We start from the raw sequence: 24,084 nt of genomic DNA on the forward strand, positions 1-24,084 counted from the left end.
GGGAGGGTTTGTAGGGTTCGATCATACTTGCAAGATATGAGGGCCATACCTTTGGTTGCTTTGAATGCCAGCATCAGAGTTTGACAAGGAGTTGAGGCATTGTGAAAATAGTTTGGCCAGTTTAATTTTTTATAAAATGCTTTGTTGATTACTTTTGATGCAGTATAAGGGCCTATATTTATTGTTTAATTTGTATTTAATTATTTTTTGGTATTAAAAGGTATTAATGTCCAATTAAGGGACAGCTATGAGCTATCAAACCAGTACAGTCCTACAAGTACCTGCAGGGAGCTCACCTATAGACGAGAACCTGGACTCTGAACACAGACGCTGTCTATAAAAAGACACAGAGCAGGCTCTTCTTTCTGAGGAGGCTCAGATCCTTCGACGCGTATGTGCCGCAGAATACTGTACATGTTCTACCAGTCAGCAATGGCAATTAAGTGTCCTTTACCAGTCATGAGTGATGGACAAGGATGCCAAGCGGCTGAACAAACTGGTGAAGAAGGCTGGCTGGCTCAGTAGGCTACTGGGGGAGAGGCCGGACTCACTGGACTGCAGGAGCCTGTTGTGGAGAGATGCACACAAAATAAGATGAGACTCAAGTAAATGTATTCTATGTTCATTTGTAGTCCAGTGGTGTATATATATAATAGTATGTTATTATGTTGCTGTATGTTATATTGTGTGAAAAAACAATAAAAACAATGTAATAATAATAATATGTTATAAGATATTATATTATATTATGAGTACACTGGTCTTCTCTACACTTTTCCCTAATCACCGTGTGAGGGGACTTTCTACAGTTATGTTGGTTAAACCCATATACAAATTGTACAATTACAAATATTCTGGTGGCATAATATGGTGAGGCCAAGGCCCATGATTTTGAACATGTGAAAAGTATTCCAACTGGTGAAGGGAGGCTGCTGGCTATAATGTATGATCACTCCTACACAGCACTTCTATCAGAGCATGTGAGGGCCACAGACCAGGCTATGCAATATTCACTGTGATTTATTCAGATGGTTTTAAGGCATGACAATGGTGAAACGATGGATGGTGGAAGTGATGATGATTTTAACTGACAAGAAAGGAAACGGGTAACAGACAGTAGTGCAAATAAACCAAAGGCATAATCAGACTTAAAGCAAAACAAAATAACTTAGGCATAACAATTCAAACTATAAACAAACTTAAACATGAACAAATAAAATTCTAAAAAGGACATTCTGGGAAACGAGGAGCAAACTTACGAATAATGAATCAACATCAAACACAGGATAGCTGTGGTGTGCCCCAGCAGCACCTCTCCAGTGAGAAAAGCAAAAAAGTGTTGTGTGCCTTGGCCTCCTACAGGGCTTAGGCGTTTTAGGCCTAGCCCCAGGTGTGCCAAATTAGTATTAGCTCCACCCACCACCAAACAAGGCAAATGAGGCAATTTGCCACCATATACCAACCTGTAAATGTATTTTATGTTTTAACCTGAGTAGCCCTATCTAGCGACAACCTCAGCATCACTTGTATGCAGGGTAATATCGCCATCTACTGATCTAACATGTGAACTGACAGTTTAAATATCAATTTCAGTAGCCTATGACTAACTATAGTGTACATGATGATCATGAGCCTATCCGTTTTTTTAACAACGCTGATGCTGAAGAGGGTGAGGATTATTATAATATAATAATCCTAATATTATTAGTTATATTATCTATAGGCCTACTGTAAGTTTGTAAGGAAAAGCCATGCAAATAGCTAAGAGAAAAACAGTTGAGTTCAAAGTCAAATTTATTGATTCTTATTCTTATTCTTAAATTCCAGTAGGCTACATGACAGGCTGAATTGATGGATTAAGGCTTAATTAAGTTCTTAAATAAAATGTACATTATACCCTGCGCAGAAAAATCAGTGTCACTTAACTCTCAAAGCATTGCGGACGTCATGACTATTTTGCACATATAGCCTACAATAAAAAACACCTTTCTTTTTTGTTTTATGATTTTATTACATACATTTTTTATAGACAATACTTAAGTTCACATATAAGCAATAGGACATTAAACAATGATTGAAAACTACATACAAATGAAACGCTGGAGGTATAATAGAAATAAACATAAGGTAGGCTATTTGCAAATAAATAATTGTCTTTTCTCATTCTTTTGTTGTCTTCAATGTATTCTTTAGCTCGCAGACATCAGTGGATTTCCAAACCTGTTGAAACAGTGCAAAACATGTAAGAACCATAATACCAAATAAAATAATAATATCATAGTGATACAGTATTATATAATTTGGAAAACAGTGTGTCAAATAATAAGTTAAGCCTACCCTGGCTGTCTTGGGGGGAATATATCAATTTAGCTTTGTGTTTGGCCACATTTTAGGAGAGCTGGGAAGTATTTCAGAGTTCCACTCACTGCCATGCAGGGCACAACTCCAGCTGTTTCCTATTCCTCCTCCTATCGTCATGGACTTAATTTGATCGTGGGTGCAAGCAGTGTAATACTTATTTTCGGAGTCCTACGAAGAAGAAGAAGATGAGTTGACGACGGATCATATATTTCACCTGTCCACGTCTTAATTCGTCCCGATCGAGGGCAGCCAACCGTGTCGTCGTTTTTCAACATACCTGTACGTATGTCACTCATTCTTGAGATGAGGGACAAAAGTGGAAAAAACATGTCCCACACATAAGAGCCTTATTTTATGTAAAAAATAAATTAATTCATAAAAATAAAAGCACTTGTAAAGTTAAGTGTAATACAGTTGTGTATTATTATGCCCTTAATTTAATTATAATTGTTTTCATATTCCATCTGAATTAGTTAAAAGCAGGCCCTGTACCCAAAAAGGCCTGTATTTAGCCTGTCCCCAGCAAGTGGCCACAATTTCAAACTGCCAAAAAAGTGTCTAATACTGTCACAATCACATAAATATACATACTAAATTAAAGTAGATTGTCAACAACATAGCAAATAATATACACAGTTAATTTTAATTTATATTTTCTATTAAATATCTCATATCAAATGTTCGTCCCACGTCTCCGTCAACTCCGTCAGGTTTTTTTAAAAGTCTTAAATTAATCAGAAAATATTGTCGACAGATTTAGCCTGAAGACTCCTTTTCCAAGTCCCATTTATATTTGTTGCAACAGTGGAGTACCTGGTCTGACAAGCATTCAATTGTTTGATATTTTAAACAAACAATGTTGATAACAATGTGGTCACAGCTTTTACATGTCAACTCCGTCTGCACATTTTTATGATCTTTGTTAAGAATTCCAAAATAATGTTTATTATTTTAGTTTAGGGGTTAGGTTTAGCTAACAAAATTAAGCAAAAACAAAATGGCTACATTGTACTAAAGAGGGTTAAGATGAAAACAAATGCCATTTTGTCAACTCCGTCAGACGTCAACTCCGTCAGATTTTGTGTCTGACGGAGTTGACGTGTATCTGACGGAGTTGACAAAAGTGTTCCTAAAACAATAAAATTATTGTTTTTGAATAATGGGCAGTATTCTAATTTGGCACACAGTTAGAGCATGCCTTAAGGAACATTTTTGGCTATGGGGCCATCACAGATTTGTCTCGTGGTGACCATGGCAGCCATATTACAAAAGAGCCGCCACCTGATGTTATTTTACAATAACTCAAGTTCTACACCACCTAGGATCTTGATTCTGGTGACTAAGACCTCATTTTCAAGGATGAGGGATACAGTGGTACAATTTAGACTTTCCCTGTGACCATGGCAGCCATTTTTCAAAATGGCCGCCACCTGCTGTTATTTTACAATAACTCAAGTTCTACACCACCTAGGATCTTGATTCTGGTGACTAATCATACATTTTCAAGGATGTGGGGTACATTGGTAATATTTAGATTTGTCCTGTGACCATAGCAGCCATTTTTTTTTCAAAATGGCCGCCACCTGCTGTTATTTTACAATAACTCAAGTTTTAGACCACCTAGGATCTTGATTTTGGCGACTAATCATATACATTTTAAAAGATGAGAAATACAGTGGTACTATTTAGATTTGTCCTGTGACCATGGCAGCCATTGCTTTTCAAAATGACCACCAACCTGCTGTTATTTTACCAATAACTCAAGTTTTAGACCACCAAGGATCTTGATTCTGGCGACTAATCATTACATTTTCAAGGATGAACTTTCTCTGGGAGAGGTAAGGGCTTATTTCAGGTGCAGGTTGAGTTTCTACTGACAGGACATTAAAAGGAGGTGGGCTTTCTGGCCTTTGACTTGCCCCTTTCAGGTACAGATGCACAGTTTGACTTCACTGGCCACTGCAGGTGGCCAGTGCAGGTGGCCGATTAGGTTCAGGGTTTTTTTTGGTGGAGACTTGCCTTTCATGACATCTTTGCTGCAGCAGTTGATCTCCTTACTGCCAGTGGTGGCACACTCTGGGTCTCTGGGGCATTGTATCTTGGTGGCCTCCTGCCAGTGTTTCTCCATCCTTCTCCTGAGCTCTGTGTTCTGGGGCACTGTTATAGTCAACTTACATTGTCTTGGCTGGAGATTGCTTTCCTGCAGGGTCCAGCCCAGTCTTGTGCAGATGGCTGCTGGCCCACCTGGAGGCCCCAACCTCACTTGTTCGGTTGGTGTGATTAGGTGGGGTGGTCTTCCCCAATCAGGATGAGGGGTTTGACCCTTTCAAACGGCAGTCTGGCCAAGTGTCTGTATTTAATTGTGAGTTTAGATACAGGATAGGGATACGATTGCTCACCCAGCCCCAGGTGACATGAGGTGAAGGCTCCTTTGATTTGGTAACATTGCTTTGGTTGACATGCTGGGGACACAGAGAAAGACACTGATGCCTTCAGTGTCTGCACATCCTGCCTGATGGTCCTGAAGCCAAATCTTCTGTCTTCAGTCTTTCGCTCACTGTTCACTGCTCACTGTTCACCTCACCGAATTTAGCCCAAGGAGTTTGACCCCTAGTTTGGCCATAGACCCCCTAGTTTGGCCATAGCCATTTGCCCAAATGTGCCGACATGTGCTGACCTCATCACATCTGTGATGATGGCTATGGCCGTTTTTAGCCAACGTAGTGTTTTTTGTGCAAAACTAATGCTTGGAATGGATCCAGAATCATGAAAAGCCCCTAGTTTGACATGCCACATGCTACTTAAAGCATAATGAAATTTAGAACATTTAGCCTTATATTGGTTGTTGATGGTACCCAACTTTCAGCAGCTGTCAAACATGCCCCTAGTCAAATGGCCCCTGGTCAAATAGAAACCAATGTGGGATATGTTAGTAGACACCTTTACAAACATTGGTGAAGAAAATTCTTGGTAAGAAATGTATTCACAGATTTTATATTATTCTGATAATATTCCCTGAGTAAATTGGTAAAATAATAGCAGGTCCACCATTTTTGAAAATGTCTACCATCCATGGTCACAGGATAAATCTAAATAGTACAACTGTATTCCTCACCCTTGAAAATGTATGATTAGTCACCAGAATCAAGATCCTAGGTGGTGTAGAACTTGAGTTATTGGGAAATAACAGAAAGTTGGCGGCCATTTTGAAAAATGGCTGCCATGTTCACAGGGCAAATCTAAATAGTACCACTGTATTCCTCATCCTTGAAAATGTGGGATTAGTCACCAGAATCAAGATCCTAGGTGGTCTAGAACCTAAATCAGTTAAACTTGTCAACTCCGTCAGATGTTCGTCAACTCCGTCAGACGTTCGTCCCATGATGTTTTTGTTAATTTCCAAAGAAATAGAAAATTCGCTGTCAAATCTTTTGTGCTTATGTATTGAAACACCAACTGAAATGATACGTAATGATGATTCTTTTTTTTTTTTACATGGTTTTCATGTTATAATATTGAAAATAAAGGTTGAAATGACGGTTTTGAGAAATTGGATATTTCATAATAGTGTGATATTGGAACAAAATAATATTAAAAGATTTGTATTACTTAACTTGATTACTGAAAGCCATTATAAGATAACTGAGGACTTTATATTATTGTTGAAATGATAAAATTCAATTAAAAGGGATTTTAGTGTGTCTGACGGAGTTGACATGAATCAGGTATTAAGTGCATAAATGTCCCATTTTAGAAAGAAATGTTATGCGAAAAACCTGTTCCTTCTCAAGATTGGTAGTTGAGACCTGTGTCTACAAATACATCTAATTGATTTGAATGTATCTTAAAAAAAAAAAAAATCCAGTTTGAAAAAAGTTTTGTCCCTTATCTCAAGAATGGGTGATATATCACTTAATTTGTCGATACGTGTTTATTTGTGCAGAAGATATATATTTTACGATCTTACTTTATTTGATCATGTAAAGAACTATTCCCAGCGCGGTGCTGAATTCTGTTTGTTGTATTGCTGTTTGCTTTCAAACATTTCAATGGCAAACCCACTGATGCACCCATGAAGATCAACTTCAATGTCCACAAGTTCATGCATTCATTTAGCTTTGCTTTTACTGGACATAAAATGCATAATACAAACATTTACTCATTCTTCTGTGCTATAGGCTACTGGTAAAAACCATGTCTCTGCACGTAGGTGCATGGCTGCATGTAGCTCTGGTCCATAGCTCTAATGCGTAATGCGTTTCATTAGGGCAGAATCGTAGAAGTAGTGAAGGCTATGGATCAGAGCTAGGCTGCATGCATGATTTCGGATTTCCCCAACACACCTGTCCATAATTATAGCCTAGGCCTGGGAGGCGTGCCCGTTTGTGCCCAAAACAATAATTAAATTAGCCAATACATTCAATTATCTAAATAATACCCTCAAACTATAAGGCTAAATTAACGGAAATAAGAAAATACAAAAAACAGTTAAATGGCTACTACACTGTTGAATTGGTGTGTGTGTGTGTGTGTGTGTGTGTGTGTGTGTGTGTGTGTGTGTGTGTGTGTGTGTGTGTGTGTGACTGTGTGTGTCTCTCTCATTCTAAAAGCATGTCTGTGATGTTTGGGAAAGCAAAGATCAGTCCTGTAGTTCCAGATAAGATTCATCATCCTGAGGTCAGAGTGGTGATTCTAGGAGTGACGGGCTCAGGAAAGTCAGGTTGGTTTGAACCTGTGATTATGATTGGTGCATTTTATTCCACATGTGGTTATAGTGTTTGCATATAGGTATAGGCCTATAGGCCTATTTGTTATTTTTTATAAATCTGATGATGACATACACGTCCTGTGATAAAAAATATAAATCAGGGCCGCCATCATTGGACAGTGTGAGAATGCAGGAGGTTATTTATTTATAATTTTTTTGGGGGGGTCTGGGGGTCCTCCCCATACACAGAGTATTTAACAGAGTAGATGTCATTTCCTGTGTATTTTGGGAGTTACATTTATCAAGCTTTTTCAGCCATTACAGCCATTAAATCGCAAAACGTATAGGCCTTCAGAAATTGATTTGATCTCTGAAACAGTGTTGTTTTTAGCAGCAAATTTCTATTTTAGTTTAGTCATAGTCTTCGGACTGAAACTTGTTTTAGTGTTAGTCTAGTTTTAGTTGTCTAAGTCTCATGCGAGGGCAAGACCTCGACCTCACGCGTGTGGACACGGCCCCCAGCCTGGTACCCTAGTCAAAATAAGGCCCTTGAGGAAAATTAATTGGGGAACTCTGGTGGAGGTTGATGAGGTGACAGGTAGGTAGCAGGTAGGTCTCCTCCCACACAGAAGCAGCAGCAAGGACCTGAATACTGGTTGTAGGCCTACTACTGCTGTCAGTAACTACGCCCAGTAACAAGGACCTGAATACTGGTTGTACTACTGCAGTCAGTAACTACGCCCAGTAACAAGGACCTGAATACTGGTTGTACTACTGCTGTCAGTAACTACGCCCAGTAACAAGGACCTGAATACTGGTTGTACTACTGCAGTCAGTAACTACGCCCAGTAACAAGGACCTGAATACTGGTTGTACTACTGCAGTCAGTAACTACGCCCAGTAACAAGGACTTGAATACTGGGTGTACTACTGCTGTCAGTAACTACGCCCAGTAACAAGGACCTGAGTACTGGTTGTACTACTGCTGTTTTCTACGCCCAGTAACAAGGACCTGAGTACTGTACTACTGGGTGTACTACTGCAGTCAGTAACTACGCCCAGTAACAAGCATACTTGAACCCACAAGTATGTAACAATAACATTTAGAGACTTATATATATACACTACTATAGTCAAAACAGGAAATCATTAATCATCTAGGAGGTAAAAAGGGGAAAAAACATATACAGTGAGGGGAAAGGGGGGGGGGGGGGGGTTCAGATTTTCCGGAGGCCAGTTTCAAATTGCAGCGGTCCGTAGGTGGCCTTTGAGAGCGGTTTTGAAGGAGTCAAGGGATTTGCATGTCTTAATGACTCTTGGTAGGGTGTTCCACATTTTAGTGGCATAGGAGCGAAATTAATTTAGTTCCTTGTTTGTGCCGAATCTGGGTTGCACATGTTTGTTGAACTGCCTCTGGTGTTATGGGTGTGACCTTTGTTTAGACATGGGTATCTTGTGGACCAGACCCATTGCAAGATGCTGTACTCTGTCGTCAACCCTAAGCCTGTCAAAGTGGGCAGGGGTGAGGTGGGTTCGGGGAGTGAGGCCAAGTTGACCAGTTTGTTTTGGGAAGTCTGGAGCCTTGTTTTAAGGGCCTTTGAGGTGCTGTGGTACCAAGAGTTGCAGGCATGGTCGAAGAAACCTTGTACGAGGGCTCCTGTTAGGGTATTCAAGATGTTTTTGTTGACCAGTGAAGAGATCCTGTAAAGGAATCTTGTTCTTTGGTTGAGTATCATTGTTTAGTTAAGTGAATATGTATGATTGCATGCAACCCCCAAATGGTCCTCCCCCAGATACCTTTTTAACATAGTGATTATTATAATTGCATTGCATTTTTATAGCGCTTTGCTATGCACTACGTGCGTATAGATTCTAAGTTCCTGTGTTCTGGTGAGTTTTGGGACATTGATACCAAATCCAGGAGAAATGGTGTCGTCAGCCCTGTGATAAATGTCTTGGGAGTGTTTACAGTAGAGTGGTTTTCTCATGGCCTCTGTGGAGAGAAAGACCCCGTGTACCGTTTATATATAACTCTACTCTATGAGGAAGGAGACCCTACATCTGAGGACACTGCATGACAGGCAGTGTTGATTTTGTCGACTAAAACTATGACGAAAAATGTCAACTACCATTTTTCACTGAAACTAAATAAAGACTAAGCTATGATGACTAAAACTAAGACGAAATATGTTGACAATTTTGTCAACAGATAAAAACTAGACTAGAGAAAAATGTTAGTGGTCATTTTGTGTAATGAAAATAGCAGATCTACAAGCTCACAACTTGTTGCGCTGCGACACGTTGTGAGCTTGTAGATCTGCTATTTTCAGCATGGAACCAAGTGTAAAATCAGCCACTATGATATGGCATCAGTTAAGGCCCGCCAAAATGAAATCCTATGATAATAAATATCAGAAGTCGAGACTAACACTAAAACATTTCAGGTAACTAAAATGTGACTAAAACTAAAACTACAAATTACTAAGACAAAATCTAACTTTGGGGTCAAAATCAGCACTGATGACAGGAAGCCTTTCTCTTGTTCTGCAGCGCTGACTGTGAAGTTCCTGACCAAGAGATTCATCAGTGAATACGACCCCAAACTGGGTGAGATTATTTATTGGGCATTTGAGCCACGGAACCACCATTTGATGATGAGATGAGATGAGATATACTTTATTGTCCCACAAGGGGAAGTTTGTCTTGGGCAAAAGTGCATTAGTACATACATCAACGCTTTTTAAAACAGACAGACAATACACAAAAGACAATACACAGTAGCACTAGCAGCAAAGTACAAGTCACAAGAGTATCACAAGAGAAGTGCAAATTGCAATAAGAGAAGGTATATAATATTAAAAAGTGCTAGAGTATTCACAGTTTATAGTATCACAATCTCAGTAAAGTGCAATAAATAACTGATGAAGGTCAAGAAGTCCCTTCCCCACTAAGAACTATGAACTATGTGGCGGTTGTTTAGTAGAACAATTGAAGTGGGAAGAAAAGAAAGTTTGAAGCGGTTGCTCTTGCAACGACATGCTCTGTAGCGTCTACCAGAGGGTACAGCTCATACTCTGAAGATAATATATGTGAAGGATCAGACAACACTCTATTTGATGAGATGTTTAGCCTCTCAGACCCAAAACGTTGAATATTTTGTTATTGTTGGATAAGATTTAGTCCACAATTCCATGCTGTATTGCTGTTGCTGTAGACATGTTGTAAATTAATTTACAATAATAATTGTAAATTAATAATAATTATACATTTTCAGTACTTTTCTACTCCACAGAGAGGCAAATATAATACTTTTACAACACTACGATTATTTGAAAACTGTAGTTATTACTACTGGTTATTCTTTGTAGAGTTTGATTATCATTACAAAGCATACAGTAACAACTTATACAGCCCTGTACATTTCGGCCATTTAAAAATAGCCGATCCCGATCTACAAGCCATGATGCGTCGCGATGCAAACCATTGTCAGCTTGTAGATCTGCTTTTTTGTTTTGTTTTACTTGTGAAAACTTGTGTAATGGAACATTCTGCATAACAAGTAAGTACTTTAACTTTTGGTACTTTTTAAAGTATATTTTGATGCCAATGCTTTGGTATTTTACTCAAGTAAATGTCAAAACAGAGGTATTTCTACATATTGATACTTTTACTTGAATAAAAAATGTGACTACTTTTTCCACCATTTCATGCGTTGGTGGCGCCATCTAGAGGACATCTACTCATCTGAGGAGATGGTGGACCATCAGCCAGTCACAGTGAAGGTGATGGACACTGCTGAGCAGGTATGATTCATACCTGTCATACCAGGTATGATCAGTGGTTTTCAACCCTTTTCATATCAAGGTCCATTATTTATTTTTATCCACAGACCACCATTTGATTACATTTAGCCTCTTGGACCCAAAATTAAGAATATTTTGTCGCCACAATTCCAGGCTGTATGACTGGTGTATGATGTTGGTACCATTAGGAGAGATAACAACATAACAATTCTTCTACATTCTCATTGTGTAGACTTCTGGTAAATTAAGCAATGCAGGTGGTTAACAATATTTTAACAATATTTTAATTCATTTTACGCTCTCAACAGTCAAAGGGTCCATCATTTATCTTATCTGGGGACCAGCTGGAACCCCCTCAAGGACCACTGGTTGAGAACCACTGAGTGTCTTTAGAATCAGTAGGTGATGCTGTGATAAAATATTGTTAAACATCTGCGTCTATATACACAATGAGAATGTAGAAGAATTGTTATTTTGTGAATTTGATCAACGTTTGCCTGTTGTTGTCTCTCCTAATGGTATACCAAAATACAATACAGTATATATGATTGATGAAGGATTCATTTTAGACCGTGCACTAGTAACATTAGCAAAGACGGTATATATAACTAGAATGCAAGTTGGAAATGCATGCACCACCCAGTTATTATGTCTGTGTCCCTTTTATGCCCATATATGGAGTTATTTGTCAGGCATGCCCAAACATGGGGTCTATGCAGATGTCAGAACACATTGTGATGTCAGAACAGGCCAGCTCCATATATGAAGCTGTCCAGAGCCCGGGCAGAGGCCTTTTGTGGCGGTTCTGGTCAACCGTGGGTCAGACTGACCGGACCGAGCACTGCACTGCACTCCCTGTGGTGGTGTGGAACGCGTGTGTCGCGATTTAAAGTCGGTGGGGCAAACGGTTTCTCGAGTTACGTGGATTCGTACACACAGAGACTAGAGCGGTGCCCATTGGGCACTGGCCTACTTGGAACGATGCAAGTTGGAAATGTGTTCCCCACCCAGTTATTATGCACTGTATGTGTCCCTTTTTAAGAGGATCATTGAGATGTCAGAACTCTAGGGGTGATGTCAGAAAATAATTGTGATGTCAGAAAAGGCCAGCTCCATATGTGGGGATTTACGGGGTGATCTGGATTTGGGCCCTGTCCGGAGCCTGGGGCAGAGGCTTTTGTGCTGGTTCTGGACAACCATGTATCCGATGGACTTGACACCGGGCACTGTGGGGGTGTGGAACCTGTGTTTCAACTACTCTGTCAGGACGGTCCAGTGAACACTAGTGTCCTCTCTGTACTCTGTCAGGACGGTCCAGTGAACAGTGTCCTCTCTGTACTCCGTCAGGACGGTCCAGTGAACAGTGTCCTCTCTGTACTCTGTCAGGACAGTCCAGTGAACACTAGTGTCCTCTCTGTACTCTGTCAGGACGGTCCAGTGAACAGTGTCCTCTCTGTACTCCGTCAGGACGGTCCAGTGAACAGTGTCCTCTCTGTACTCTGTCAGGACGGTCCAGTGAACAGTGTCCTCTCTGTACTCTGTCAGGACGGTCCAGTGAACAGTGTCCTCTCTGTACTCTGTCAGGACAGTCCAGTGAACAGTGTCCTCTCTGTACTCTGTCAGGACGGTCCAGTGAACAGTGTCCTCTCTGTACTCTGTCAGGACGGTCCAGTGAACAGTGTCCTCTCTGTACTCTGTCAGGACGGTCCAGTGAACAGTGTCCTCTCTGTACTCTGTCAGGACGGTCCAGTGAACAGTGTCCTCTCTGTACTCTGCCAGGACGGTCCAGTGAACAGTGTCCTCTCTGTACTCTGTCAGGACGGTCCAGTGAACATTAGTGTCCTCTCTGTACTCCGTCAGGACGGTCCAGTGAACAGCGAGCGCTACCTGTGCTGGGCCAGCATGTTCCTGGTGGTCTACAGCCTAGACGACAGGCGGAGCTTCGAAGGATGTCAGAGATATCTGGAGACGGTCACCCTTCACACCCGAACCCCCGTCATACTGCTGGGAAACAAGCTGGACATGGAGAGATACAGGTCTGTGTGTGTGTGTGTGTGTGTGTGTGTGTGTGTGTGTGTGTGTGTGTGTGTGTGTGTGTGTGTGTGTGTGTGTGTGTGTGTGTGTGTGTGTGTGTGTGTGTGTGTGTGTGTGTGTGTGTGTGTGTGTGTGTGTGTGTGTGTGTGTGTGTGTGTCTGCGCTGCGTACGCTGTGCGCATAATGGAATATTCGTATGTGTTTTGATTGATTGATTGAATACTTTATTAACAGTTTGCAGAATAAAGCACAGTAAAGTAGGCCTTTAGTTCAGTAAGGTCTGCTAAGAGGATTTATAACCCATTTGAGAACCACTAGTACTAGCTGGACTCCTAATGTGCCATAGGCATAGTAAATCAGTGTCATACATAGATATTTTGAAGAAAACCTGGATACTGAGACATTTAGTAATTTGCATCTTATCATCAAAATGAGGCCATTATAATGCCTTTATTTTTTTTGGGGGGGGGGGGGTTCCAGGCAAGTAAGCAAGACGGACGGCTCGGCGCTCGCATCTCGTTTCGGCTGTCTGTTCTACGAGGTGTCGGCCTGCCTGGACTTCCTGTCTGTGCAGCGGGTCTTCCATGAGGCGGTGAGGGAGGCCAGGCGAGGCCAGGTGGCGAGGGAGGCCAGGCGAGAAGGAGGGGTAAGGCGATAAAGCTCGATAAATATTGTCTCCACGATACGATGTCTCCACGATATGCCTTTTCAGAGATATCGTGTATGTATATATAATTATATATATATACCGTATATATATCGTGATAAAGTGAATCCACATTCTACAGTTCTAATTCATGTTCTATGTTAAATTCTATACCTTAACACTAATTATGCGAATATCAAACCATATTATTGATATCAAACCATATTATGAAAATAAAAAAGGCCTTTCCTTCTTCAGCGATCCTGGGCCGGTTTCATGCACAGTGCCGCTCACTTCCTTGTTTAAGTAACTTAATAAATGACCCTAAAAACCGCATGAAAATTTTTTGTGATAATATCGTGTATCGTGATACTGCTTGAAAAGATATATGTTTCCATATCGCCCACCCCTAGCGAGGAGGAGGAGAGAGGAGCGTCCCTCCGCTGCGACCGACGCTCTACTTCAGTGAGGACAAAAAACCGCTGGTCGTCTCGACGCTGCCGTCCTTCGCCACGCCGTGCTACAAGGAGCTGCCGGCGCCCGCCACCGCCAAGCTGGTGACCGTCAAGTCGGCGAGGGCCCAGAGCAAACGGCGCGCCCCCACGCTCATGCTGCTCAAGGGTTTTAAGATCTTCTGATAGATAGGGTACCGTATATATACATGCACAGTCAGCAGCCATTTTGGAAAGAACCCAATCCTATACTTCCGGGCTCCTTCTTCACAGGTGTTTGTTACCGATGTTAAGCCTCTGTTCCATTTAGTGTACAGTGTTTCTCAAGATTTTTATTTATTTCAAGTACCCCCCATATACCTCTGAGAGAGTTGGAACCAAATGGACCCTTACGGTTACCCATTTGGTTCCATTTGTACACTCTCAGAGTTACACACCCGTGACCCACTCAAGGACACAACAGGCTCCTTTTCCACCAAAATAACTTTGGTTCTAGAACTGCTTCCGTTCTAGATTCTTGGAACTTTCTTGTTGCTTTTACGGAACCGGCAGCAACTTCTTGAAGAAAAAGTTCACTCACTGTTTCCAGTGAGCCGACATGCACAATAGCAGCACCCTGACTCTGTTTGACCAGAATGGAACAGAACCTTCATTAGTATCATTAACTCTGACTCTTCATTAGTATCAACGGTAACACCTGTGAAGGAAGTATATAGGGAAGGGGCCCGGAAGTAGGAAGAGTTATTCTGTGTGCCTATTAGTCCGTCCTCGCCAACAAAGTCAAAACAAAAAATACACAAAAACTGCAGACCTGAGGTAGGAGTCAAAAGAACTACAGGAAATGTTTCAGGATGCGTCGAGGACTACAGTACAAAACAGGATCAGTTTCTGATCGACAGTGATGATATATATAATTTTTCTTTGTATTTATCCATCAAAACTACGTTTTTCAAATTGATTTGTAAACTTTACATTTTCTGTCAATATATTGACAGAAATTGGTCATTAATCAGTGGACTAGGACTTTGTAAAAGTGAATTTAGTAGGACACTCGACGACTCGACTCAACGCGCATCGCGATAAATATCGTATGGTAGCCTCTGTATCGTGAGGTTGTAGCCAATAGCCGGCCCTACATGCGACTCCGATTGTAGGACACTGAACGTGTATTTGATAAAGCATTGTTAAAGTGTACATTACCATGCTATCCATGCTGTCAATCTTATAGGGACACTGTATCACTCTTATCACTGGAGTGATTTCAATCATCAGATATTTGTGTACTCACTGTAGTTTTAAAACACTTAACGTGGTGTTTCTAGGTCATTTGTTATGACCTATTTTAATTGTGATGGTCCCCGGACCACCAGCGGTCCTTCAAGTGGTCCCCCGCTAAATGATGGAGAGTTGGTAACCAAATGGACCCTTAATAGATCTTTAACTCTTGAGAGTGTAAAATGAAACCAAAAGGGTCCATTTGGTTTCATTTAAGAATTTGTTTTCCTGGTTTCATTTAAAATTATTATTATCTGCATTACTTTTCAAGAAGTCTACACTTTAGAATTAGAATGTAGATTTTTTTTAATGTTGATTAACGTTTGCCTCTTATCTCTCCTAGGTACCAACATCAATACAGCATGAAATTGTGTACAAAATCTTATCCAACAACAACTAAATATTCTTTCATTTTGGGTGTACCAATAGTTCTTAGAATTACTACCCATGTACCTACACAAAACATTTATAAAATAACTTTTATTTATTGCATTTTCTTACGTACAGTAAATAAATGATAGTGTACTCTGCATGGATTATTGCACAATTAAAATGTGAAAAAGTGATCTTTTGATATTCTTGAAGTTTATTCCCATCTGGGTATTAAACATAGTACAACTTGATTCTGTATACAGTTTAATGGTAAAAATATACAAACATATGGAAAGATAAGATACAAATCAATGGAATATTTTAAAATGCCTATACCTTTAGTCTTCCAATTCATATTTGACTAAAACTGAATAACCCCAAAAGATCATTGTAACACACAAAAACTGAAACGTTTAAATTCTTGTACATTGTGTGCAACTGGTGTTGTTGTAACAAAGTGGATTATAATGTAAATAATATTGCGTTTCTCAACTAATAGCAATAAAATATTAATTGTTGAAACAGCATTGGCACAATGTATGGGGGAAGTTTTGTATTTTTTAATTGGAGTCTTCCATAATCCTACGATTTTTGTAAACCATTTTTTTCACCCAGTGTTAATTATCTAATGTAATCCATGGGTGCTACACTCCCTCTGCCAACCTGGGGGAGCAACGGAGTGACCTCATTCTTCCTTCACTGCATGTCCAAGCCGCTTCTTTTCACCTGACCAGGGAGAGTTTCCCCGGTTGGATATAGCGCGTGGAAGGAACGCGTTATTCCAACCAGTTCCTTTCCCTTCCATCAGGCGCCCCAGCTGGCCAGGGGGAGGCTGTTTAGAGACATAGGATTACTGCATGCTTTTTGTGACGGTACCTACCCTAGAGCCAAATTCCAATACCCAAAATCTCGGGCCACTAGCTCACTCACACTCACTCCAGTTGCAGTGAAATTGGTGACCTGTCGAAATTTGTGACCATCTTGTGCTCCCCGTGTGTTCAGAATCAAGCTAGTTAGTTAGTTAACATCACAATCACTTGAACCACTTATCCATGTGTGTGTTTGGCAACTTTGGCTATTCGAAAAACAACAGATATACAAGCTCACGGCGCGACACTTTGTGCCACACTGCAAGCTTGTGAGTCTGCTATTTTGGATATATATATTTATTTTAAATACATCAAATGTTTGGAAAATCTTTAATTATTTTGATTTGATTTTCTTTCTTTATTCTCTTCTGGGGGTCCCTCCCTCCATGGCACAAAACATTTTCAGATGGGGATCGACATGAAAACGTTAATTTGAGAACCACCTGCCATAGAATCTGTATTTAGCTGTTTATTCTGCTCCAATAACCTGCGCATCATCAGTCCCAGCCGCTGACTCCACCACCTTCTCCTCCACCACCTTCTCCTCCACCTCCACCTCCTCCTCCTCCTCCTCCACCACCTCCGCCTCCTTCTCCGTCTGTTCCTCCTCCGGCAGTTCTGCAGCAGAAGAGTCGTCCGAGTAGAGGTTAGAAATGTTCCCGTCCTTCCACGTGACCACGATGTCGCCGGGTTTGAGCGCCTCCGCCGCGTCGCCGTTCATGCCGTGCACCCCGTTGGCCTTGTGGTGTCCGCGCACCTGCGTCAGGGGTTGGGCGATAATGCTGATGAATATCGTATCGTGATGCGATATTCAGAGGTATCGTATATATGTTAGTATCGTGAATCGTGATACAGTGAATGGGCATTCTATGATTTGCGGTTGAAGCGGTTCTATACCTCAGTGGTTCCCAAACATTGTCATGTCAAGGACCCCCAAATTGACACTAATTAGCCCCGCGGACCATTTGAAAATATATGCCAGGGACTCCCATAAGAGCCATTTTTTACGGCTCTAGTAGAGATTCTCAACCCGTTTAATTGCAAGGACCCCCAGGTTGACATGCATTAGTCTTACGGCCCCCCATTTAATGGCATTTCTATTTCTGGGAGCCCCAATTTATATTGTAAACATGTACAAATGGACTGAGTTACAGACCCATAAGGGTCCAAACTATCATTTAGCTGGGGACCCCTGGAACTCCCTCAGGGACCCCTGGGGGTCCCCGGACCCCACTTTGGGAACCACTGCTATACCTTAATTTATACTTTTGTAGAACGACGGTTTCGTTAGCCAAATTCGTTGTTCTAAATGTTCTGTTACTCCTTTTTCTGTTAGTTTCTGTTACCCATAGAGGGTATGCGCATGCTTAAAGTGAATGGTACATCGAGTGGCAAATCGAGTGGCAAAGGAGCGCCCTTGTTGCCAAAGTGAGTTTAACATTGTTAACGTTGTTTAATGCAATCAGATAGGACTTTTCTGTTTGGATGCATTTAATGCAATCAGATAGGACTTTTCTGTTTGGATGCATGGGTTGCAAGGTCAGAAAGTCTTTTTTCCCACTCAGTAGGCATTCCTGCGTAACTTCCGGGTTTGATGATGATGTCACGTGCATACCCTCTATAGTGGTTGTACTGTTAAGTCACTTGAACGATAACCCTAAAAAACGCATGAAAAAAACATAGTGATAACATCCTGTATCGTGATACTGCTTGAAAACGTATCGTGATATTATATTTTTCCATATCGCCATCCCTCCCTAACCTGCGTCGTGTCTTCCTGTGGTCCGCCGGGGGGGGCCTGGGAGGCCTCGGCGCCGTTGCTGACCACCGCGACGACCTCTTTGTGGTCCGTGACCTCTGTGGTGACCCCTGCGGTGACCTCTGTGATGATGAGCTGCAGTTCCTCTGCCTCGGGTTTTTGAGCCAATGTGGCGGCCGCCTTGTACTTGGCTATCTTCTTCCTGTTCCTGTATGGGAGAGGATACAGAGCTGGTTATATAAGGCCCTTAACTGCAGGATGGGCAACTCAATACAAAAACTGTTACTGTGGACGACACCATAAAGCATTATACACTTGTTTACAATAGGGTTCACCATTTTCAATTCATCAGAACATTTAGAGACGTAAAAACACTTCTATATATAGGCTATATAAAAAATCACACCTGTGTGAAGTGAGTGTTGCAACTCCGTGTGGGGTTCCGCGGAAGTTCCAGACCACAGGAACACGGCTAGGGTGCCGGCGGTTCTGGCGAGCCGCCCTGCCTCCGAAACGGTCGCGAAATGACAGTTACCGTGTGGGGGTCCCCGGAACATCCTGACCCCCAGGAACGTGCCCAGGGGGTAGGCTTGATTCCGGCGAGCCACGCTGCGTCCGAAATGGTTGGGAAAAGGGGGTGGGTGGGGGTCCTGAGGGGGACTTTATGGGATTCGAATTGCAGCCATCCGTATAGGTGGTTTTGAAGGAGTCAAGGGATTCACATGTCTTAATGACTGTTGGTAGGGCTTTCCACATTTTGTTGGCATAGGAGCAAAATTAATTTAGTCCCTTGTTTGTGCCGTATCTGGGTTGCACATGGTTTGTTTGTTGTACTTAGTTGTACATGTACTTAGTTACGTTCCATGGAGACAGATAATACGTACTTGTTGGCCATGGATCCCATTCCCAGCAGCAGGAAGCCCACCAGGAGACAGGCGAAGGACAACGCCAGCATGGCAAACTTCCACGGTGTTGCTGTGACAGACAGAGAGGAGATCTTATCACACCATCACTGTATACATTACAATTAAATCTAACTTCCATGAGATTGGGCTCAAACAAGGGGTTAAATTCATTTCGTCACAAAAATGTGGAACGGCCTATACCAACAGCCATTGAGAAATGTGAACCCCTAGACTCCTTCAAAACCGCTCTCAAAGAGCATCTACGGGCGGCTGCAATTCGTAACTGGCCCCTGTAAAACAAAGTCAAAGCCCCCCCCCCCCCCCCCCCCCCCTCACACACACATTTTCCCCCCTTTTTTTCAACTGTATATGATTGTTTCCTTTTTTTCATAGAAGTGTATATTATCTGTATGTCGTCAAATGATCTGATGAATTGAAGATGGAGGGCCGTGACGTACAGTAAACATTAAGTCTTAGTGCTTTTTCTGGTTTTATCCTCATAGCAGTTTTTGGCTACTATAATAATAATTAACATTTCCAATCAATCAATCAAGACCACAAGCACATCTTATCACACCATCATCACATAAATGAAAAGTGCAGCAGGACATTTACGAGGTAATCAAAGACATTTGAGCAATGCTTTACTGCTTGGAAGGAGTAAAGGTTTTACTGCCATGTGAATCTTCTCAGCAAAATGCTACTCTATAAATGTGTCTTTTTATGGGTTTGAGACGAGGGCGATGGGTTTGTCGTGCAGTCCTTCTGTCTGCACGACAGTGTTGCAGTTCCACCCAAAGAAAGGTCTTTCACCCCTATGAAAAAGGGTTACAAAATCTATCTAAGTCTCACAATGTGACGCATTGTGAGCTTGTAGATCTGCTATTTTCAAATGGCTGAAATGTATATAGGTGTTTCCTTGATAATAATGATGTCATCCTGATCACAGTCTAATCTCTACTTGGCGGTGGGTGGGTGTGGCCAGGTGTGGGTGGGTGTGGCCAGGTGTGCTGCAATGGGGGAACGCCAGGCATCTTTTTGACCGTGCCATGTCATGTGTATGTCGTGTGTTAGTGGGTGGCCTTCAATGTTCATACGTGAGTCTTTGTTTAACTTCAGGAATGTGGTTTGTGGAACGAAATAGCTTTTGATCGGCTTTTAGTTAATAGGCTAAATGGATTGACATTATCCAAAGAGATATAAATTGCTCCGGACATTGCATTTATATGTGCATGGTGACTCAAATCAACCTCACAGTAGTAGCTGGTATTAAGGCTCTGTAGCTACTAGAGATGTCCCAATACTGTATCAGTATATCGGCCCTTATTTGTCATATCGGGTCATATCGGTATTGATGAATATTCCAGTCTAACCACGATCGTCGACGACACAGGGGTAAGGGGTTGACACTATGGCAGGTAAATAAAATGTTGCTGCATGTGGAGTTGGCTTTGGAGTTGCCCAAACTGCAAGTGCACAATTGTGAGTGATTTACAGCATCAGCAGTGAGTGAGTAAACAGCACACTTACGGTCTTCAGTGCGATAGTACCAGCGCAGGAACTCTCTCTGCTCATCCGTCATGGCTGCAGGTCCCTGATCCTCTTCCAGGATCTTCACCTCAAACTCTTCTGGCTCCTTGGACGCCCGTTTGGATCCTGTCAGAGGCCGCCGGCCGGGGCGCATCACAAGACACACAATCAGAATCACTTTTATTGTCACTTCCACAATAACCTACAGTACACACTGGGCACACAGGGGCGCATAATACCATTCTCCACAACTCATGATGCATCGCATTTAAAAACAATAGACACATTAAAAAAAAGAGGCAGAGCCTTTTAAAAACATAAAAAATTACAGAGAGCAGATAGCATTGGTAACCAATGCTATGCACCCCCCCCCCCCCCCCCCCCCCCCCACCCCTTAGCTGAGAAAGCTTGTAGATCTGCTATTTTCGGCTATAATGTTCCCTATCAAAGATTTTGCGCTGTGCTGACCCCCTGTTGTACCTCTGAGGACCACCTAGTGGTCCCAGACCCCTTGCACTGCATTACAACACAGGACACTGTCACTCACACGGTAGGTAGGCTAAATGAATGGACCTTCACCTTTACCCAAAACGCTGTGATGTTTCCATCATTCAGGCACAGGCTCAAGGTTATATCAGTGGCGTGAAGGGGTCAGAAACTGGTATATATTGGATTTCTCAATAATTATGTAATATATTTCAATCTTACATGCACTACTGACATGTCTATAGCCATATACAGTATTAAACGCTAGAAACCTCTCTGATGTCTATTTGACCCATTCCAGGCGGGAACCCTTTGGCCCCTCTGGCCGGTTCTTGTTGCTATGTACAGTAGCAGCATAACATTTTTGTAATTTTTGAATTAATATTTGAACAATTTCAGAAAACTTATTTCAGTATTTAGATGGCATTTTTAGAATCAGCCTCAGTTCAAAATGGGTTAACTGATTGATGTCTCCACAAACATAGACCAGGGGTTTTCAACAAGTGGCCCGTGTCTGTGAAGGTGGTCCCTGACCAAGCATTTAGTAATGTAGAATTTGTTGATCTTTTGTCATTTTCTTTCCACTAGTTGAAGTGAATGCCCTGGTGACCTATGATGAACGTCCATGTAGTCATTTTACTGACAAGTCGGAGGTCAGGAAATTCGACAGAAAAAGGGAGTCTCAAGAGGAGGAAGTGCACTGGATTATCTGGTTGAGGTAATTATTATTAGGAAATGATTAGTAGTCAATGGACCATTGGTTGAGAAACATTGGGATGTATACACATGGGATGCATTGCATAGCAAGTGTTACAAAAGCACTAATCTTAGCCCATATCCCCACCCAACACAACAGTGGTCCCCAGGTTGATTCTAAGTCAGGGTGGTGGTCCCTCGTTCACAATCAGTTGAAAACCCTTGACATAGAAGATGTTAAGTATGCTGAGGAAATTCCTTTATATCTTGCTTATATATAAGTCAAATGGACCTCAATGAAAACTAATTCTGTAATGTGCTGAACTGTTGATTCGTTTTAAAGGCATGCAGGCATCCAGTGTACATGCTGTAAAAATGTTAACAGACATTGGAATGCCAAACAAAAATAGGTTTTACTCTTACGTAAGGTATAACCTTGAACCTTGAGCGGAAGGAATAACAAAATTAGAAACCAGATTGACTCACTGAGGTTTTCTTTGCAGATATCTCCCTCTTCCACAGATCTCCACAGTGTCTCTTTGCTCTGGTGGGACAGGGACAGACGCGTCCCGTCTGTGGACAGCTCCAGAGACGGGTTCTTCTGGAGGATGAGTCTGTCGCCCTCGCAGTCCCAAACCAGCCCTTCTTGTGCATGGTCGTCACAGGACACGGTCTGGACACGGGGGTCTGCATGCGTCAAAAACGTTTTCATGTCAAAGACCCCCAAATCGACATGTATTAGCCCGCGGACCCCCCATTTGAAAATATATGCCAGGGACCCCCATAAGAGAAGATTTGTATAGCAGTAATTCTCAACCATTTTAATTTCAAGGACCCCCAGTTTGGCATGCATTAGGCTACGGACCCCCATTTAATGGCATTTATATCTCTGGGACCCCAATTTATATTGTAAAATCAATATTAACTAGATTTTTTTTAAATAAACAATAAACTGAAATGTATTGTGCTTTTACAAAACATAACTAAAACAAACTGAAATTATAGACAAAATGCCCTATAATGTGTATTTTATATGGTATCTTTATGTTGCGTTTTTATTACACAAGACTTACTCTGACCTTTTTGAAGTATGACAAAAACTAAAACAAAATCACAAAAATAAAAAACTAGCAAACCCATGCTCAGTAAAAACTAACCAAAACTATAACTGAATTAGAAAAGAATAATCGAAAGTAATTAGAACTAAACTATAATGAAAAGAAACCAAACTATCATGTAACCTCGGTCTGCTTGGCGGGCCGACAGGCACCTGGAGGTGCCGACACATTTCAACGTTCTCTGGCTGGTCCAGACCCACTGCTGGAGCTCTGAGTCCAGGTTGCACCTCTTCAGCTGGACCAAACCTGACGCAGGGGACGAGTCCTCCAAACACAGGCTGTGGTGGCTGTTGTAGATCATGAAGCTGCTTGTTGCTCCTGCAAGCGTCGTTGTGAGAGTTGTTAATGTTTCTGACTTACAATGTACCTCGTACAATGTAAGTGTAGCCCCCATGCAGCCAAGACCCAGCCCGCAACAGCCCTGCCAATCGGGCATATATATATATATATTCAAAGATTTTCACACATTTTCACGATTTTTCAAAAATAACAGATCTACAAGCTCGTAACGCATAACCATGCTATCTCTCTCTCTCTCTCTCTCTCTATAGGTCGTCCTCAAACGAGCCTTCCATCGTCGCTTCCAGTCATCCCGGTTCTCCATACATCGGGCCAGCTCGTTGGTGCTTTGCGCTCCTGCATCTCTGTTGAGTATTATGTTAGTATGGGACGTCCTCGTGATCGTTGCCCATGCATGTGTTGGTTCCAACAGCACCAGTTTGCTGGCTGGCAGCTCCTGGTGTCTTTGGCAGTGTCCTGCAAGTCTCATTCTCCTGGCTGCTATTTTGTCGCTCACCCATATTCCAGCATACAGATTCTCGTTGGTAACGTGTGTACTCTTGCTGATGTTGAGCACTACCATAGCCACGCTATGAGCTTGTAGATCTGCTATTTTTCAACAGCTAAAGTATAAATAATGGTTAAAGTGGTTAAAAGCTATAAGGTGACACAGATGCGTTCCAGCAGTCTTAATGGGTCTCATATGAATCTGCTTCAGTTTATCAGTGAGAAGCGTGATAACTTTACCTGGCAAGAGGAGTAACAGTGAGATCCACCAGGCACCAAACATG

At 41.9% G+C, this 24,084-nt stretch overlaps 2 protein-coding genes across 2 annotated transcripts; one reads left to right on the forward strand and one right to left on the reverse strand.

Moving 5' to 3' along the window:
• Positions 1–2,428: 2,428 nt before the first annotated feature.
• On the forward strand, positions 2,429–15,152 carry rasl12 (RAS-like, family 12). Its single transcript, XM_080760390.1, has 7 exons — positions 2,429–2,640; positions 6,972–7,081; positions 9,620–9,676; positions 10,799–10,872; positions 12,733–12,908; positions 13,387–13,552; positions 13,966–15,152. Exons 2-7 carry the CDS (start codon positions 6,973–6,975, stop codon positions 14,188–14,190), a joined length of 807 nt encoding a protein of 268 aa, XP_080616516.1. The 5' UTR covers positions 2,429–2,640; position 6,972; the 3' UTR covers positions 14,191–15,152.
• A 1,837-nt stretch (positions 15,153–16,989) lies between these two features.
• LOC308320004 (organic solute transporter subunit beta) lies at positions 16,990–22,392 on the reverse strand (the record flags this gene model as incomplete). Its single annotated transcript, XM_080770294.1, has 5 exons — positions 22,383–22,392; positions 20,715–20,840; positions 19,164–19,254; positions 18,283–18,487; positions 16,990–17,277 (listed from the first exon to the last, which is right to left on the reverse strand). The coding sequence occupies exons 2-5, from the start codon at positions 20,764–20,766 to the stop codon at positions 16,990–16,992; spliced, it is 636 nt and encodes a 211-aa protein (XP_080626420.1). The 5' UTR covers positions 20,767–20,840; positions 22,383–22,392.
• Between the last annotated feature and the right edge of the window lie 1,692 nt (positions 22,393–24,084).

This window comes from Protomyctophum bolini (assembly GCF_963924005.1).
Source record: "Protomyctophum bolini genome assembly, chromosome: 1".
Taxonomy (NCBI): domain Eukaryota; kingdom Metazoa; phylum Chordata; class Actinopteri; order Myctophiformes; family Myctophidae; genus Protomyctophum; species Protomyctophum bolini.